This window comes from Schistocerca americana, chromosome 2 (genome assembly GCF_021461395.2).
Source record: "Schistocerca americana isolate TAMUIC-IGC-003095 chromosome 2, iqSchAmer2.1, whole genome shotgun sequence".
NCBI classification, from domain to species: domain Eukaryota; kingdom Metazoa; phylum Arthropoda; class Insecta; order Orthoptera; family Acrididae; genus Schistocerca; species Schistocerca americana.
Window position 1 is genome coordinate 355,377,446 of NC_060120.1, and position 18,853 is coordinate 355,396,298.

The following is an 18,853-nucleotide window of genomic DNA, read 5'->3' on the forward strand; positions in this document are numbered from 1 at the left end:
AAGGACAGGAACAGAAGAGAACCGGAACATTTGGAATATGGCACTAGAGAATAATGTTGAAAATTAGGTGGACTGATAAGATAAATAATAAGTAAGCTATATGCAGAATTGATGAAGAAAGGAACAAATGGAAAACACTGACAAGAAGAAAGGGCAGAATGATAGGACATGTGTTAAGACTTCAAGGAACAATCTCTATAGTACTAGAGGGAGCTGTAGGGGGGCAAAAACTGTAGGGGAATACAGAGACTGGAATAAACACATCCAGCAAACAATTCAATATATGGGTGCAAGAGGTACTCCAAGATGAAGAGGTTGGCACAGGAGAAGAATTCAGAGGAATTCATGGTGGACCACATCAAACCAGTCAGAAGACTACTCAATAACACACTTCGTGACTGACACAGTCAAACACTTTTGTTAGGTCAGAAAACATGCCAACCATATTCATTCTTTGTTGATAGACACTAAAACGTTGGCAGCAAATGCAAATATTGCATCTTCCATTGACATCCCTTTCTGAAATCCAAACTGACTTTCACTGATGATTATCTGTTTACTAAGGTATGTAACAACCATGCCATGCGGTATTTTCTCTAAAACCTTGCAAAACCTTGTGATTAGTGACACTGGAAAATAGTTAGCAGTATCTGCTTTATTTACACTACTGGCCATTAAAATTGCTACACCACGAAGATGACGTGCTACAGACATGAAATTTAACCGACAGGGAGAAGATGCTGTGATATGCAAATGATTAGCTTTTCAGAGCATTCACACAATTCAAAATTTAATATATTTATCAATGAAGTTACAAGCCTTTTTGAAGAAGCATTTCCTAAAATATCAGTGAGAGAAAACCCCTTCAAATCTGGAAACAAGCCTTGGATTACTAAAGGCATCAAAATCTCTTGTCAAACAAGAAGAGAACTATATGCTGCAGTCAGGAGTTCGAATGATAACTGTAGGATTACCCACTATAAAATCTACAGTAAAGTTCTGAATAAGACCATTCAGGCTTGAAGGCAGAAATGGACAACTCGAGCAATAAAGTAAGAACTATCTTGAAATTTGCAAAGAATGAAACGGGGAAAAATGCAGTTTGTAGTGAAAATATACAAATCAAAAGTGAGGGTAATCTTGTTAGCAGTCCAGAAACAGTTGCAGACACATTCAACAACAATTTTTTAACAGTAACAGAAAAAATGGGTTTAGAAGGGTCCATGAAGCAAGCCATCAATCTCTTGAAAGCTAGAGTACCTGGGTCAGTACAACACATGAAGGTAAAAACAGTCACTGTTCAAGAAACTGAAAGAGTTATTAAATCCCTGAAAAGTAAACACTCTGCTGGAATTGACAACATTTCTAACAAATTATTAAAATACTGCTCCAGCCACGTAAGTAAAGTCCTTTGCCACATTTTTGATGCGTCACTTAAGCAAGGAATAGTTCCTTAGAGGCTTAAGTATGCAGTTGTAAAACCGCTGTATAAGAAGGGGGATACGACGGATAGTGCTAACCATAGGCCAATATCACTACTGACAAACTTTTCAAAGGTTTTAGAGAAACTAATGCATGCCAGGATAGTTACGCATCTCAGTGAACACAATATCTTCAGCAAAAGTCAGTTTGGGTTTCAGAAGGGTTTGTCAACAGAAGATGCAATATTTGCATTTACTGGCAAACTCTTGGAATCTATCAACAAAAAACTGAAAGTGATTGGCATTTTTTGTGACCTAACAAAAGCATTTGACTGTGTAAATCACCAAATTCTTTTACAAAAAGCTGCACATCACGGTATAAGTGGTGCAGCAGGGAAATGGCTTGATTCATATCTGTCAAACAGGAAACAAAAAGTTGTAGTAAATAGTCAAGATGGTGTCCCATTATCTTCAGAATGGGGTACCATCACATGTGGAGAGCCGCAGGGCTCAGTTCTGGGCCCCCTACTTTTTATTATATTTATAAATGATCTCCTTCTCTGTACAGAATATTGTAGATTCACCATTTTCGCTGATGACACTACACTACTTACTGATAATGCAGTAGATAAACTTGAGGTATCAGCAAATAAGGTTTTAAATGAAATGGTGAACTGGCTTAACATTAATGATCTTTCTTTAAATTACTGTAAAACAAACTACATTCAGTTCCACACAACATCCAAAGATGAGGAAGTAGTAGTAAATACAGGTGAGCAGACAATAACCAGGGTGGATTCCTCAAAATACCTAGCCTTGCATATTGATAGTAAACTGAATTGGTCAAACCACATCCTGGATCTATGTAAAAGACTAAGTTCAGCAACATACACATTGCGCATTGTTTCTTCTTATAGAAATATGGAAACCACGAAGTCAGCATATTATGGTTACTTTCATGCAGTTATGGCATTCGGAATTATATTTTGGGGAAATCAGCCACTGGCTAAAAAGTACTGTGTGTACAAAAAAGAGCCATAAGGATCATATGTGGAGTCCATCCTAGAGCCACATGCAGGAATATTTTTAAGAAGCTTGAAATACTTACATCCACTGCGCAATATATATTCTCTTTGATGTGCTTCATAAACAAAGAAAAATCCATCTTTAAGCTAAATAGTGCATATCACAGTCACAATACTAGAAGGAAACATGATATTCAAAATGAACAGCCAAATCTAAGTATGGTGCAGAAAGGAGTCCATTTCAGTGGCTGTAAGATTTTTAATGCCCTCCCTTCAAGAATTAAGTGTTTGGTAGATGATGATCTCTTGTTTAAAAAAACCTTAAGGCAGTTCCTATTGCAAGGATCATTTTATATAATAGAAGAGTTCCTGAACTACAGTGTTTAACATTTCTTGTATCGTAAATTGCAAATGTATACCCAAATTTGTATTTGTAATACCGAATATTTTTATTGTAAACATATATTTTGCAATATTTATTTCTCTGTAACACTTATTATTTTGTAATCTTTATCTATCTCTAAAATGTATTTTTTGTAGTGGGACCTAAGTTACTGTTTTTGTTTTGTTTTATGTATTACCATAAATTCTTGCCAAAAGCTTGTAAAATTGACACGTTCCATATCCTGTGATAGTGTCACAACATGGATCACCGGAACAAAAGATAAATAAATAAAATAAAATAAAATAGTTGGCACCGGTGGCGACACCTACAATGTGCTGACATGAGGAAAGTTTCCAACCGATTTCTCATACACAAACAGCAGTTGACTGGCGTTGCCCGGTGAAACGTTGTTGTGATGCCTCGTGTAAGGAGGAGAAATGAGTACCATCACGTTTCCGACTTTGATAAAGGTCGGATTGTACCCTATCACGATTGTGGTTTATTATATCGTGACATTGCTGCTCTCGTTGATCAAGATCCAATGACTGTTAGCAGAATATGGAATCGGTGGGTTCAGGAGGGTAATACAGAAAGCCATGCTGGATGCCAACGGCCTTGTATCACTAGCAGTCGAGATGACAGGCCTCTTATCCGCATGGCTGTAATGGATCATATAGCCACGTCCCGATCCCCGAGTCAACAGATGGGGATGTTTGCAAGACAACAACCATCTGCATGAACAGTTTAACGATGTTTGCAGTAACATGGACTATCAGCTCGGAGACCATCGCAGCAATTACCCTTGAAGCTGCATCACAGACAGGAGTACCTACAATGGTGTACTCAACTACGAACCTGGGTGCACAAATGGCCAAACGTCATTTTTTTTTTTTTTTTGGATGAATCAAGGTTCTGTTTACAACATCATGATGGTCACATCTGTGTTTGGCGACATCGCAGTGAACGCACATTGGAAGCGTGTATTCATCATCGCCATACTGGTGTATTACCTGCCGTGATGGTATGGGGTGCCGTTGGTTACACGTCTTGGTCACCTCTTGTTCGCACTGATGGCACTTTGAACAGTGGACATTACATTTCAGATGTGTTACGATCCGTGGCTCTACCCTTCATTTGACCCCTGCGAAACCCTACATTTCAGCAGAATAAGGCATGACCACATGTTGCAGGTCCTGTACGGGCCTTTCTGGATACAGAAAATGTTCGACTGCTGCCCTGGCCAGCACATTCTCCAGACCTCTCACCTATTGAAAACGTTTGGTCAATGGTGGCCGAGCAACTGGCTCGTCACAATACGCCAGTCACTACTCTTGATGAACTGTGGTATCGTGTTGAAGCTGCATGGGCAGCTGTAGCTGTACACGCCATCCAAGCTCTGTTTGACTCAATGCCAGGCGTATCAAGGCTGTTATTACGGCCAGAGGTGGTTGTTCTGGGTACTGATTTCTCAGGGTTTATGCATCCAAATTGCGTGAAAATGTAATTACATGTCAGTTCTAGTATAATATATTTGTCCAATGAAAGCCCTTTATCATCTGCATTTCTTCTTGGTGTAGCAGTTTTAATGGCCATCTTCTTGTACAGTGGTTTTGCAACTGCTCAGATGAGTCTTTCAGAAACTATTCCTTTTTCAATACAACTGCACACCCGAGTCTTTCAGGAAGATGCATCAAAACTGATAAAGGATTTTACTTAGATGACTGCAGCAGTATTTTAATAACTTGATAGACATGTTACTAATTCCAGAAAACATTTTATTTTTCAGAGACTTGAAGACTGTTTCAGTTCCCTGTATAGTGACTGTTGTTACTTTGATCTGTCCTAATGTGCTAGCTTGTAGCAAATTCATAGCTTGACTCATGAAGCTTGGCAAAACAATCTCTTCTATTACTCTTAAAAATGTTTGTTGAATATATCAACAACTGTTTTTGGATTACTAACAAGACAATCCTAACACAAAATGTTCTCAGGAAACTTCCCACAACACATTCAGATAAAATCCCAAGTTTTTTCAGACTACCTTCATCATGAGGTTTTATGTGGCTGTCATGAAACTAGCAAGATTCCCACTTTTATGCCCAAAGTATGGTATGTGACTGGCTGGATTACATCATGGAAATGGTGCATACTGAACTGGTGCACTCTACATCCAAAGGTGGTGTTTGCATCCTCTGTCCAATGTAAAGCCCTGAATAAAAAAAGACAACCAAATCAGCAGATACTGCCATTTTGGAACCAAGCACCCACAGCTGCCCTGCAGACAGAGCTGTTAAATTTTCATTTATGAGCAACTGAACTGGACTATATGTGTATATGATTTCCTAGTTTGTAAAGTAACAATGAACTACAGCTTTTAATTATTTCATGGTGACTTTTATAAGTTCATCATTGAGATGACAGCATTTTATTTTCCTCATAATATAGGTAACACTTTTTGCACTTACTTCTGTGATAAGTGAGACATGCTCTAGATGTAACAGCATTATATTTGGTGCCCATTGTTTGTTTGAGGGAGATATTTATGGGCTGCAGACCATACTGAAACACAAATGCATACTTCTGTTTACTCATTAATGTCTTTGATGTTCCTTTTTGTTCTGCAGATTATAACTCTTTTTACATTTGCATAACTATCAATTTAACTTAATTAGCCAAATAAAGTAGGAAGTATATATCTGCCTGGTGACTGCCTCTTAAAAATAAGTTTACACATACATCTCTTGTGTATATTTTTACTGCTACATTTTGTGGTGGTATCCATCTCTGCCTGGTTGTTGTATTTCCTCAAAAGAATATACATGCTTCTATCAAAAATATATGTACAATTTCCTCAATGGCAGTGTGACAACATGGAATACCATGAGGGTGTTTCTTGGCTGCTTTACATGCATCTTCCTCCAGTACTTGAAGGACAACTTTGATTCTAATATTTAGTTCTCACTGTCCTGGAAAGATTTTCCTGCCATTTTAATAATGTTGAACACTGCTTCCAGTATACATCCTAAGCTGCCATCAGTTGTGTAATTCTGGGTTCAGTTAATCTAGAAACTTTTTCTCATTCAGAGTGTTCACTTGCTGAAAGTGGTACACAGTACACATCATACAATTTGTATTCCTGCTTAACTTCCTTTATAGTTTTCCCAATGAAGATGATTGGCATGTTTTGTGACCTAACAAAAGTGTTTGACTGTGTCAGTCACAAAGTGTTTTATTGAGTAGTCTTCTGACTGGTTTGATGTGGTACACCATGAATTCCTCCAAATTCTTCTCCTGTGCCAACCTCTTCATCTCGGAGTACCTCTTGCACCCATATATTGAGTTGTTTTCTGGATGTATTTATTCCAGTCTCTGTATTCCCCTATAGTTTTTGCCCCTAGAGCTCCCTCTAGTACTATGGAGATTATTCCTTGATGTCATTCTGCCCCTTCTTCTTGTCAGTGTTTTCCATTTGTTCCTTTCTTCATCAATTCTGCATATAACTTACTTATTCTTTATCTTATCAGTCCATCTAATTTTCAACATTCTTCTCTAGTGCCACATCCCAAATGTTCCGGTTCTCTTCTGTTCCTATCCTTTTACACAAAGCAAAGTTTCCAGGTATAAGTCATGCAACATCATTGGAGTGGTGTACTGTTACATGTCAAGTGCCTCAGAACTCAGTTCTAGGTTTCCCTACTTTTAACAGTCTGCCTCTTTGTATGTAATATTGTAAGTTTACTATCTTTACTGATGACAACGTGGCCTTATTGATAATTCAGCAAGCATACTTGAGGTGTCAGTTAATGAGATATGTAGGGATATTGTGAAATGTTCCCATTGGAGTAAGCAGAAACTTGGTGGGGACAGGACAGGGCTGTTAGGTGCAGCATTGAGAGACTGTGATACAGGGGTGGGGACGAAGGGGGCAGGCATGGTCAGCTAGTTAAGCTAGTTACATGTCCACAGATAATCTGAATTATTCTTTTATGGAAGTGATACGAAAGAAGTCAGTTTATAGGATAAATTTGAATATTAATAAATACATTATTATTTAGTCCTACTCATGCATTTACACTTAAAAATAAGGTTCTCTTCAGGCTACCATTTTTCTGATAGAAATTCATCCATGGAACAGAAGGAGCTGTCCTGCAGAGATGGTTTTTGGCTACATTTAAAACTTGTTTTACGACCTGTCAGACATTTTTATGTTATTGGGCAAATCAAAAAAGATTTTTGCTGCTGCATGTTGAACTCCTTTCTGAGCCACTTACAGCTTTAATAATGGGTAATAAAGGTCTATTTCCTGTGGTGTTGTAGGTATAGACAATGGATTATTTACGAAGAATTTCACTAGTGAATATATGTATTGTGATGGCTACCCCACTTAAAGAAGTTCCTACATAATGACCACAGGTGAATATCACATATTCTTACTGCTCACTTTTGTGCAATCAGTACTTTTGTTAAGTGGAGAGTTACTCCAGAAAATTGTTTCACAGAATGTTATTGACTGGAAATTTGCAAAATATGTCAGGAGGCTGATTCATAGCCCATGTTTTGCTAACCTTCACTTCTTTCATCCCTTTCTTCATCTGAGCCATAGCCAAGGTCTAAGACATCTCCATTTTCCTGCCAAAAAACTGTGCACATCTACATAATGTCTGTAATTTCATAGATTTTTGCATTTTATTTGCTTGGTGTGGGAGCATTTTGGAGCTCTAAAGTGGATGATGACTGAGGTTCCCTCTGAAGTCAAAATAGCTATTCTAAGTGCCTGACTACCTATACTATCAAATAACACAGATAACTTTTTCATTCATACTCGATACATCTGTTCCCACAGGACACTGTGCAACACTGTTGACCCTGAGATACAAGTGAGGGAATAGTCCTGTTAGTAGTAGATGCAAGCTACCAATAGGTTACTCTTTCCTTTATGACTATTACATCAGTCACTGTAGTGTAAAGCTACAAAAGTTTTAACTGAAAGTGTTCTCAGAGGAAACAAAGACGATTTCGTCTTTTCTCACACATAAGCAAGTTGGGCACACCTGAGGCTGCAGTATGTTGTAGGTACGAGCATCAAGAGTACCACAACATAATATCCAATCTTCACTTGGTGTTCTGAAACTATCACTGGCCCTCATTAATGCTATTCTCTTTTATACACACCACAGAGTTCCAATGTTATGTTATTGTAGACTCAATATAAAATCACTTACCAACAGCACATGCTGATAAGACGAAAAGTGTTGGCCTCACGTAAGTATCGCAGCAATAATTTTCAGTGTGTTCTGCACAAACCACATTAGACATACTGAAACTGTCTCCGGCAGCTAGCTGAAAGACAATAAAACATTTTCATATGTTAAGTCATAAATTTTCTGAACAAAGTTCTTTGTTGCCTTGTTCCACGAACTTTACTACTATTTTATCGCCTAGGTTTTGGATTATAAGCCCATTTTATAGTATGCAACTGACTCCAAAGATGGCAATAAAGCAAAGATTAACAAATCAACTTCTTAAGCTATTGATTCTTCACTTAAACTATAAAAGTTCATATCCTAGCTTAGTTGGTGACCCTTCACTCACAGCTCCAGATGATGTTGGCTTCGGTCATGCATCCTGAGGCTACTGCCAAAGGATATCACTGTGGAGGGGTGAGGGGGGGGGGCTGGAGAGGGTGATCCAAGGAATGTCCATCATGTGTCCCCCAATTAGAGTCTCCCAATATGTTTGACAAATGGGTTTCAGGCACTACCTGTGGCTGACAAGGTCCCAGAGTCAGATGAAGTCACTTGCCCCATCCAGAGGCATCCTCTTGACCTGCAAGATCTGGGCATTCACAGAGTTGGGATTATTGGTAGTTGGAAGCTACAATGTTAGGTGTGTAATGAGGCCTCTAAGAGGAAAGAATTCAGTGTGTACCCTGTGCGCATACGAGGAGGAGCCATTTCAGGTGTGGAATGAGTGCTTCCAGATGCCATGAAGAGCACGGGGTGCAGCCAACTGCAGTTGGTGGCTCATGCAGGTACTAACAATGTGTGTCACTTGGATCAGAAGAGGTTCTCTCTGGTTTTTGGTGGCTACCTGAAGTAGTAAAGACTGCTGCTCTTGCTTGCGAGGTGAAGGCGGAGCTCACAATTTGTAGCATTGTCGGCAGAACCGACTGCAGTCCTTTGGTACAGATCTGACTGGAGGGTCTGAATCACAGACTCAGACTGTTCTGCAACCATGTAGGTTGCAGAATCCTCAACTTTCAGCATATGGTGGTGGGTTTCCAGGTTCTGCTAAATAGGTTCCCTACACAGGTAGCAGGGGCTGTGTGGAGAGGACTGAGTGGCTTTTATATGCTATTGGGTCTCAACTAAAATTTTTGCAAAGGACCTAACTGTGTTCAGAAAGGATAGATTAAATTTTGTTGGTGGTGGAGTGTTTATTGCTACCAGGAGTAGTTTACCTTCTAGTAGAGATTATACTTGACAACCAGAATAAATTAATAATTGGCTCTTTCATGGATCCTTACCCTCCACACCCAACTTAGATGATACAGCTGCTAATCAATTCAAAGAAATGCTGAGTGTTGTTTCAGATAGATACTCCAATCTACCTTCAATGTGTTGGTGAAAATACATGTTTAACATCAGTCATAAGCATACAATGTCAGCCAAAATCTCACTGAATGTCTTCCCAGAAAATTATCTTGAGCTAGTTCAGGGGGCCACACAAAGTGTAAATGGTTTTGAAAACATACTTGACCTCTTAGCAACAAATAACCCTGACCAAATAGGGAGCATCATGACAGTACAGGGATTAGTGACCTAAAGGTTGTAGCGAGGCTGAATACTGTAACTTCCAAAACCACCAAAAATAAATGCATTATACATCTATTTAAAAAAAGAAGATAAAAATTCACTTGACATCTTCCTTAGAGACAGTCTCTGCCCCTTCCAATCTGACTATATATGCACATACCAGGTGTGGTTTAAATTCACAGAAATAGTATCGATGGCAAATGGGAGATACATACCAAATAAATTAGAGATGGTACTGATCCCCCATGGTACACAAAACACATCCTAGTACTATTGCAGAAGCAACAAAATAAGAATCCCAAATTTAAAAGAATGCAAAATCCTCAAGATTTGTGAAGTTGTGCAGAAGCTAGAAATTTAGCACAAACTTCAAAGCAAGATGATTTTAATAGTTACCACAACGAAACTCACTCACAAAATCTGGCCAAACACCCAAAGAGACTTTAGTCATATGTGAAGTACACCAGTGACAAGACACAATCAATGCCTTCACTGTATGGTAGCAATGGTGATATCACTGATGACAGTGCAACAAAAGCAGAATCATTAAACACGGTTTCCTGAAATTCCTTCACAAAAGAAGACTAAGTAAATATTGCAGAATTCGAATCAAGTACAACTGTCAACATGAGTAACTGAGAAATAGATATCTTCCGTGTAGCTTTATACAACTGATCACTTGTAGAAAGATTCACATTCAAAGACTGGAAAGTTGCACAAGTCATACCAATATCCAAGAAAAGAAATAGGAGTAATCTGCTAAATCACAGACCCATATCACTAACATCAATTTCATATAGGTTTGTGGAATATATACTGTGCTGGAACATTATGAATCACCTTAAAGAAAACAGTTTATCAACAAATAGCGAATGCAGATTCAGAAAATATCATTCTTGTGAAACACAACTAGTTCTTTGTTCTCATGCAGCAATGAGTGCCATAAACAGGGGTAGTCAAATTTATTCCACATTTTTAGATTTCCAGAAGGCTTTTGACACATTACTCACAAGCAACTTGAATTAAACTGGGTTTCTATGAAGTATCATCTCAGCTGTGTGACTGGTTTCCTTGATTTACTGTAGAAAAGGCACAGTTGATAATAACTAACAGAAAGTGATAGAGTAGAACAGAAGTAATATCTTGCATTCCTCAACAAAGTGTCATAGACCCTCTAATGTCCCTGATCTGCTTAAACAGTTTAGGAGACAATCTTAGGATTGTTTGCAGATGATTTGGTCGTTTACCATCACATAATGTTATCAGATGATCAAAAAAAACTGCAAAATGATTTAGACAGGATATCTGACTCTAAATAATGAAAAGTGTGAATTCATCCACATGAGCACTAAAAGTAATCCACTAAATTTTGATTATGTGATAAATCACAGAAATTTAAAGGCTGTAAATTAAATACTTTGGGATTTCTATTATGCATAACTTAAATGGAAACTATCAGACAGATCATGTTGCAGAGAAAGCAAACCGAAGACTGCAATTTATTGGCAGAATACTTAAAAATTGTAACATGTCTACTAAAGAGGCTGCTTACACTATGTTTGTCCACCCTCTTCTGGAGTACTGTTCTTCAGTTTGGGATCTGCGTCAGATGTAACTGATGGATGACATCAAAAAAGTTCAAAGGACAGCTTATTGCAAAATAAAGGAGTGCCACAGACAGGACACATAAAATGGGGTGGCAGTCATTAAAACAAAGGAGTCTTTCACAGCAGCAGGACATTCTCATGAGTTTTTAGTCACCAACTTTCTCCTTAGACTGTGAAAATATTTCATTGGTGCCCACCTACATAGAGAGAAACAATCATCATAATGAAATAAGAGAAATCAGAGATCACATGAAAAAATTTAAATGTTTGTTTTTCCTGCACGCTGTTTGAGACTGTAAAAGTAGAGAAGTAGCTTAAAGGTGGTTTGATGAACCCTCTGTCAGGCACTTAATTGTGAATTGCAGATCATGTACATGTAGATGTTGACAATTTTAACACATTAACGTTCACTGGGACAGCACTTACAGTAACTACAAATAAACATAAATGGAGTAGAGCTATTTGCACATGAATGGTAATATGTAATTATCTATTTATGAATTAAGCCACCAATATTCTTCTTCTAAGTGTAGGCTGTAACATTGTTTAAAAGGGGTGAAAAATTGAATGAGTTTGCTTATTCAACAGCAAATGTGGGGATACGCACATCTGTTTTGTAATTTATAATATTTCTAATTGAGCTTTGCACACTCTCACTCTATGTCTAGGACTTCTACATCTATTATGTATTTATGGTTTTGGTTCAAGCAATGTTTGGAAAATGATGAATCTGGGTTATTTAATCTCCAGCTTTTATGACATTCTCTGAGTCTAATACAGATTAATCTCCCAGTCTGTCCAATACAGCGGGCCTGATACTTTTGTTAGATGATCTTATAAACCCCAATTTCTGTGCCTCCCTGACCATTATCATTAGCTGGGTTCAAAATCTTTTCTTGATTACCACCTTCGGATCAGTTGTGTACTAAAAATGGGCTTATAATAATAATAATAACTTTGTGTGTGTGTGTGTGTGTGTGTGTGTGTGTGTGTGTGTGTGTGGGTACACATGTGCATGTAGTAAGCAGATACTGTTGCAATGAATTAAACGACTTTATTGACGTAAATCAATACAAAATAGGATACACATGCTTCAGCAACACCAGTACACAGCAAGATAATAATGAAGAGGAGGGAGGGAGGGAGAGGGGGGGGGGGGGGGAGGACTGAAGACAATAGAAATATTCAAAGAGAAACTGAAACATTGTTCTTGGTATCCGTTTTGTATGTTCATATCGAACTCGTTCGACTATGTCACCACAAATGTTTCACCAAAAACCCACAGTTAAATCAATCAAAATGATAAAGTTATAAAGTTTAAAAATTATCATCACCTCAAACAGTAGTGGAAAAAGAAAGTTTATTTTAGTAATGCTGATGTTCTTTCCTTCACTTCCAGATTCTAATTTTCATAATAACATATAACTGTCCTCTGTAAGTTAGTCATTCTCTTTAATATGACTCACTTGCTGATCTGGCTCATTCTTTAATCATTTACCAGGTTCTAAAATATTACTCTGCTGCATACATTTGTTAATTAGGATGAAGTGTATTAACAAAACTAATACACAGATGGTCCAATGTATGTGTCAGTGAAACATCTTGTGCTTAAGTGGGCTGAAGCTCAAAGCTCAAATATATATGAATATGCAAAATTATGTGGGACACGAATGTAGATAACTTTAACAGAGGAAAAAATAGAGTAGCTAAGGCAGCTCTATGTTTGGACATATTAACATCACAAATATATTTAGTTGTAAAGGTCTATCAAACTAAAAATTTTAAAATAATAATTCAAAAAATTATTCATAAAGGCATGATCTCCCATATTCTCATCACACTGATTATGCAGAGTATGAAATTTAATACTTTAAGGTCTATAATAGTTTAATTTTAATCCATTTATTGTGTTGGAAATCCAAGCAAATCTATTTCTAACAAATAATACCTTTAATATAGAGGAGAAACTTTTACATCAATCTTTTAGTTTGACCTATGGTGCATAGTGTCCACTGCAGTGGATAGGTGTTAATTGCCAATTCTCTGACATTTTCAATCAGTCCTGAGGTTGCAAGTGCACACAATCCACTACACTCCCTATTGGTGTTGTGCCCTGCATGAACCTGCAGCCTCAAGACTGAAAATGGTAAAGAAGTGACCATAAAAAACTGTCCATTGCAGTGAAAATGTTGGGCCACAGGGTTAAGAACATATTATTGTAAAATAATAATTACTAACCCCCGTGCCAACTGAGTGAGCATAAAGTACTAATTTATTGTAATTAATGTTAGAAATTTTGGGCTAACTGACCTCAGATTCTGCAACAATAAGCAGGTTGCATAAAAGTTGTCTCTGCAGAAAAATGTTTGTTAATAAAGCTGTTTGGATAAAAATTGTGTTTAAGAAACTTCCTTCCGTTGTTTCTAAATGAAAGTTATATGAAGTCAGAACATGAATAACTATTCAAGAAGCATATCGCTTGTTGTATTACCTAGAAGTGAGAGTGTTAGTTTATTTGGCATACTTTCATTTCATCCTGTCCTGTGGATAATAGTCTAAGATAACTGTAATGTTCTGGCAAACTTGTTCCCTTAGTTCAATAATCACAAGGATAATAAGATATACATAACAGAGTTTTTTTCAGTTAGCTTCAACTGACGTATAAATGTGCAATGTGTTAAGAAGGAAAATGTAATTGCAGATAGACTATTCCCAAGTTGAAGGGAGCAATAATTAACAGTCAATACAGATAATTTGATTTTTTGTAGATATTACTGACTCTGTTCATTGTCAAACAAAATTCAGTATATGACTCCTCCATAGACTTGGTGTTTTCAGGTTTACTAAAAAACAATAACTTGTTAATGGTGGATTATCATAGTATATTCTTGGACTCAACTTTGTCACTAATATGATTCTCTCCATTTACATAGTAAATGACACTGGTTAAAAACAATGACATTGAAATTGATCACAGCTTTTAACACAGTTGTTTTACACTGAGATGACAAAATTCATGGGATAGCAATATAGACATACACAGCTGGCAGTAGTATCACATTCACAAGGTATAAAATGGCATTGCATTGGTGGAGCTGTCATTTGTACTCAGAAGATTCATGTGAAAAATTTTCCAATGTGGTTATGGCCGCATGACAGGAATTAACAGACTAAACAAGAAGTGGTGGTTGGAGCTAGACACAAGGTATATTACATTTCAGAAATCATTAGGGGATTCAATATTGTGGATCCACACTGTCAAGAGTGTGCTGAGAATATCAAATTCCAGGCAGTACCTCTCACCATGGACAATGCAGTGGCCAATGACCTTCGCTAAATGACAAAGAGCAGTGGCCTTTGTTTACAGTTGTCAGTGCTGACAGACAAGCAACAATGAGTGAAATAACCACAGAAATCAATGCGGGATGTAGACAAACTTACCCATTAGGACAGTATAGTAAAACCTAGTATTAATGAGCTATGGCAGCTGACAACTGACACAAGGGCCTTTGCTAAGAGCACAACATTTCCTGCAGCATCTCTCCTGGACTCGTGACCATACTGGTTGGAACCTAGACAACTGTAAAACTGTGGTCTGGCCAGATGAGTCCTGATTTCAGGAGGTAAGAGGTGATGGTAGTGTTCGGGTGTGGCGCAGACCCGCAGACCCCCCAAGTTGTCAACAAGGCACTGTGCAGGCTGGTGGCTCCATTATGGTGTAGCCTGTGTTTATATGGATCAAACTGTTCACTGAGTGGAAATGGTTATGTTTGGCTACTTGGAGACCATTTGCAGCCATTCATGTACTTCATATTCCAAAACAACGATGGAATTATTACAGATGACAATGCGCCATGTCATCGGACCATAATTGTTTGCAATTGGTTTGAAGAACATTCTGAACAATTTGAGCAAATGATTTGGCCGCCCATATTGCTCAATATGAATCCCATCAAACAGTTATGGGACATAATCAAGATGCTAGTTCATGCACAAAATCTTGCACCAGCGACATTTCCACAATTGTAGATGGCTTTAGAGGCAGCATGGCTCAACATTTCTGCAGGGTACTTTCAGTAATTCATTGAGTCCATGCCACATCGAGTTGCTGCACTAAGCCAGGCAAAAGGAGGTTGGGCAGAATATTAGGAGGTACATTATGATTTTTATCATTCCAATATATATTTCTTTGAATATCGATGCATTACGGATATTAACATTCTTGATAAAGATGTATTTGATGATAGTCAGTTGACAAGACAGATTCCACATCATATTGAACAATATTTAGCAAACAGCTGTATATATGATCACCAAACCAGAAACACTAATTGCTTGTACCTAGACAGAATGAATAAAACTAAAACCCAGACCACAATGTTTTACCAAGGTGTCAAGATATACAATAAATTGCCAAAAGAAACCAAAAACATAAATGAACTCTATAAATTTAAAGCATTCCTTAAAGAATATTTATTAAAAAATAGTTTTTACCTGATTATATAATTCACACAGCATAAAATTGGCATAAATAAATAATCAGGTTAATCAGTTATAAAGTGGACATTCTAGATTGTAATTTACCCATAGAAGTATTAGAGGAATCTTGTAATCTATTTCTTTTGACTGAAGCATGTTCTTCTGCATTATGTAATTCAATGATAAACTGCGTGTGTAATATACATATATATATTCTGAATTTATTATATATAGCTTGTATTTCATTATCTTATATGACAAAATAATGTACATATGTATGTATATTGAAGACATCCATACAAAGAAATTTGTTTACAGATGAATAAATAAATAAATAAAAATAAATAAATAAATAATACAATAGCATCTAGAAGAAAGTAGTATTCAGAACACATGCGTATTTTATGAAGAAAAAGCAATTATACATTCTTAAGCATAATTTTTAGTAACAAAGTTCATATGTGGGTGATGTTAAATATATAATTATCTGCCAGTTACTGATGAAAGAAACAAACCCAATTCCAAACGATAATTAACATTTTCACAAATAACATGAAAATGCAAAAAAATGGACTTCCAAAATATAATAGGAAAGACATAAAATAATAAATAAAAATTCAAATAATAGTCTCCAAACAAAATAATACTCCCAAAAGCTCCCCTAATGAAAATAAGAGACGAAATTTTCAAAGAAACATCATCAAAATATGAATGGTACATTAAACAGATATGTATTGCCATCTACTGTTGAACAGGTGACACTGTGATCCACATTTGTTTTGATGTCAGCAATGTTAATAAAGTATTTATCCAGAAAAAGCAAACAATAACAATGTTCTATTAACAGGCATGTACCTTATTCAGAGGTTTTGAAAGTATGAATACATTTATTAGCTTAATGTTATTTATAGCTACTAACAAAAATCAGTTTCAGATAAAACTGTGATTTAAGGCACGGCAATGTAGTTCATAGTAGGGTTCTGCACTGTGGTGTGAAAATCTTTTATGATTTGCCTGCAAACGTAAAGCATACAACTGTGAATTCCTACAGATTCAAAATCTACAACAGGTATTGTCAGTGGTCAACATTACATTAAATTGAGCTTAACAAAAGTCTGCACTGAAGCCAACACTTGTTTTGCTGGTCAACACTGGGCATCTTGTGTGTGATGTACCATAAGACATGGTAATACAGGATGGAATTTTAATATTATTTGAGGCAGGTTAGAAAGAGTATCAAATTCACATGGCCAGCTTTGTGAGATAGCTGTGATGAAGGAACATGAACCAAAAATAATATTTAAGTAACCATAACCTAACAAATAAAACTGTCCGATCTTACACTGTACAATAGGATAATTTCAGATGGTTATTGAATTCGCATTCAGAGTTCCATATTTCCCTCTATTGGGGTAATTTGGACACAAACTATCTTTTTAAAAAATACATATGCTTTACAATATTTTATATACATACGCTTTATAATATTTTTTACATGTTTACAAAATATTTTACACTTGTTTACAAAATATTTTACACATCTTCAGCAAACATTTGAGGCATTTAGAAAATATTTGATTAATGATGACCGTCTATTCACAGCATAAATCACAAATCTACAATATGTTCTCAGTGGATAAAAAGTTTCCCATACGGAACCTCAGGAAAAATGCAGAAATCAGGCTTCCACTTCTGTTATGACTCCGACACACTGGCAATTTAGACCATTCCTTCCAGTCACATGGGGATAATCAACAAGAACAAAAACCTTCTAGAATTGCTTCCTCTGATCTGACCCTTTCTTCACCAGTTGGTATTGCGTCATTGTTGTTGTGGTCTTTAGTCCTGTGACTGGTTTGATGCAGCTCTCCATGCTACTCTATCCTGTGCAAGCTTGTTCATCTCCCAGTACCTATTGCAACCTACATCCTTCTGAATCTGTTTAGTGTATTCATCTCTTGGTCTCCCTCTACGATTTTTATCCTCCACGCTGCCCTCCAATACTAAATTGGTGATGGAGGAGGAGGATATTGGTGTTTAACGTCCCGTCGACAACGAGGTCATTAGAGACGGAAATTGGTGATCCCTTGATGCCTCAGAACATGTCCTACCAACCGATCCCTTCTTCTGGTCAAGTTGTGCCACAAACTTCTTTTCTCCCCAGTTCTATTCAATACTTCCTCATTAGTTATGTTATCTACCCATCTAATCTTCAGCATTTTTCTGTAGCACCACATTTTGAAAGCTTCTATTCTCTTCTTGTCCAAACTATTTATCGTCCATGTTTCACCTCCATACATGGCTACGCTCCATACAAATACTTTCAGAAATGACTTCTTGACACTTAAATCTATACTCGATGTTAACAAATTTCTCTTCTTCAGAAACGCTTTCTTTGCCATTGCCAGTCTACATTTTAAATCCTCTCTACTTCGACCATCATCAGTTATTTTGCTCCCCAAATAGCAAAACTCCTTTACTGCTTTAAGTGTCTCATTTCCTAATCTAATTCCCTCAGCATCACCCGACTTAATTCGACTACATTCCATTATCCTCGTTTTGCTTTTGTTGATGTTCATCTTATATCCTCCTTTCAAGACACTGTCCATTCCATTCAACTGCTCCTCCAAGTCCTTTGCTGTCTCTGACAGAATTACAGTGTCATCGGCGAACCTCAAAGTTTTTATTTCTTCTCCATGGATTTTAATACCTACTCCGAATTTTTCTTTTGTTTCCTTTACTGCTTGCTCAATATACAGATACAATACTTTCGTCATTACTCACAGGCAATTCAGGCACGGATTCAGCATTATCTCTATTTTTTCATATTAATGCCCAAAATGAATTTTCCTGGAGCAATATATAATTTTCATTTTTGTTGGGCATTGTCTTGCTCCATATCAAACATTCTGAAGCACTTCTCCAAAGCTTGAAGATATGGTAAGTCTTCCAGAGAATTGGTTTGAGAAATTTCTGCAGCAGGCAATTTTCTGAGGACTCTGGAAGAATGAATGCAACCACTCTATTCTTTGCATGTTATATTAGAAGTGTTTTTGTCTTCATCCCCATTTACTGAAACATCCTTTCGTTACATATCATATACATTAATGGAGGTAAATGG

At 37.0% G+C, this 18,853-nt stretch overlaps 1 protein-coding gene across 1 annotated transcript in view; it reads right to left on the minus strand.

Moving 5' to 3' along the window:
• The window catches only part of LOC124596338 (SUN domain-containing protein 2-like), a 170,604-nt gene extending 162,444 nt beyond the window's left edge, over positions 1 to 8,160 (minus strand). Inside the window, exon 1 of the mRNA XM_047135441.1 lies at positions 8,054 to 8,160. Coding sequence (XP_046991397.1) covers positions 8,054 to 8,147 — 94 coding nt within the window. The 5' untranslated portion in view covers positions 8,148 to 8,160. The remainder of the gene's footprint in view (positions 1 to 8,053) is intronic.
• Positions 8,161 to 18,853: the final 10,693 nt, after the last annotated feature.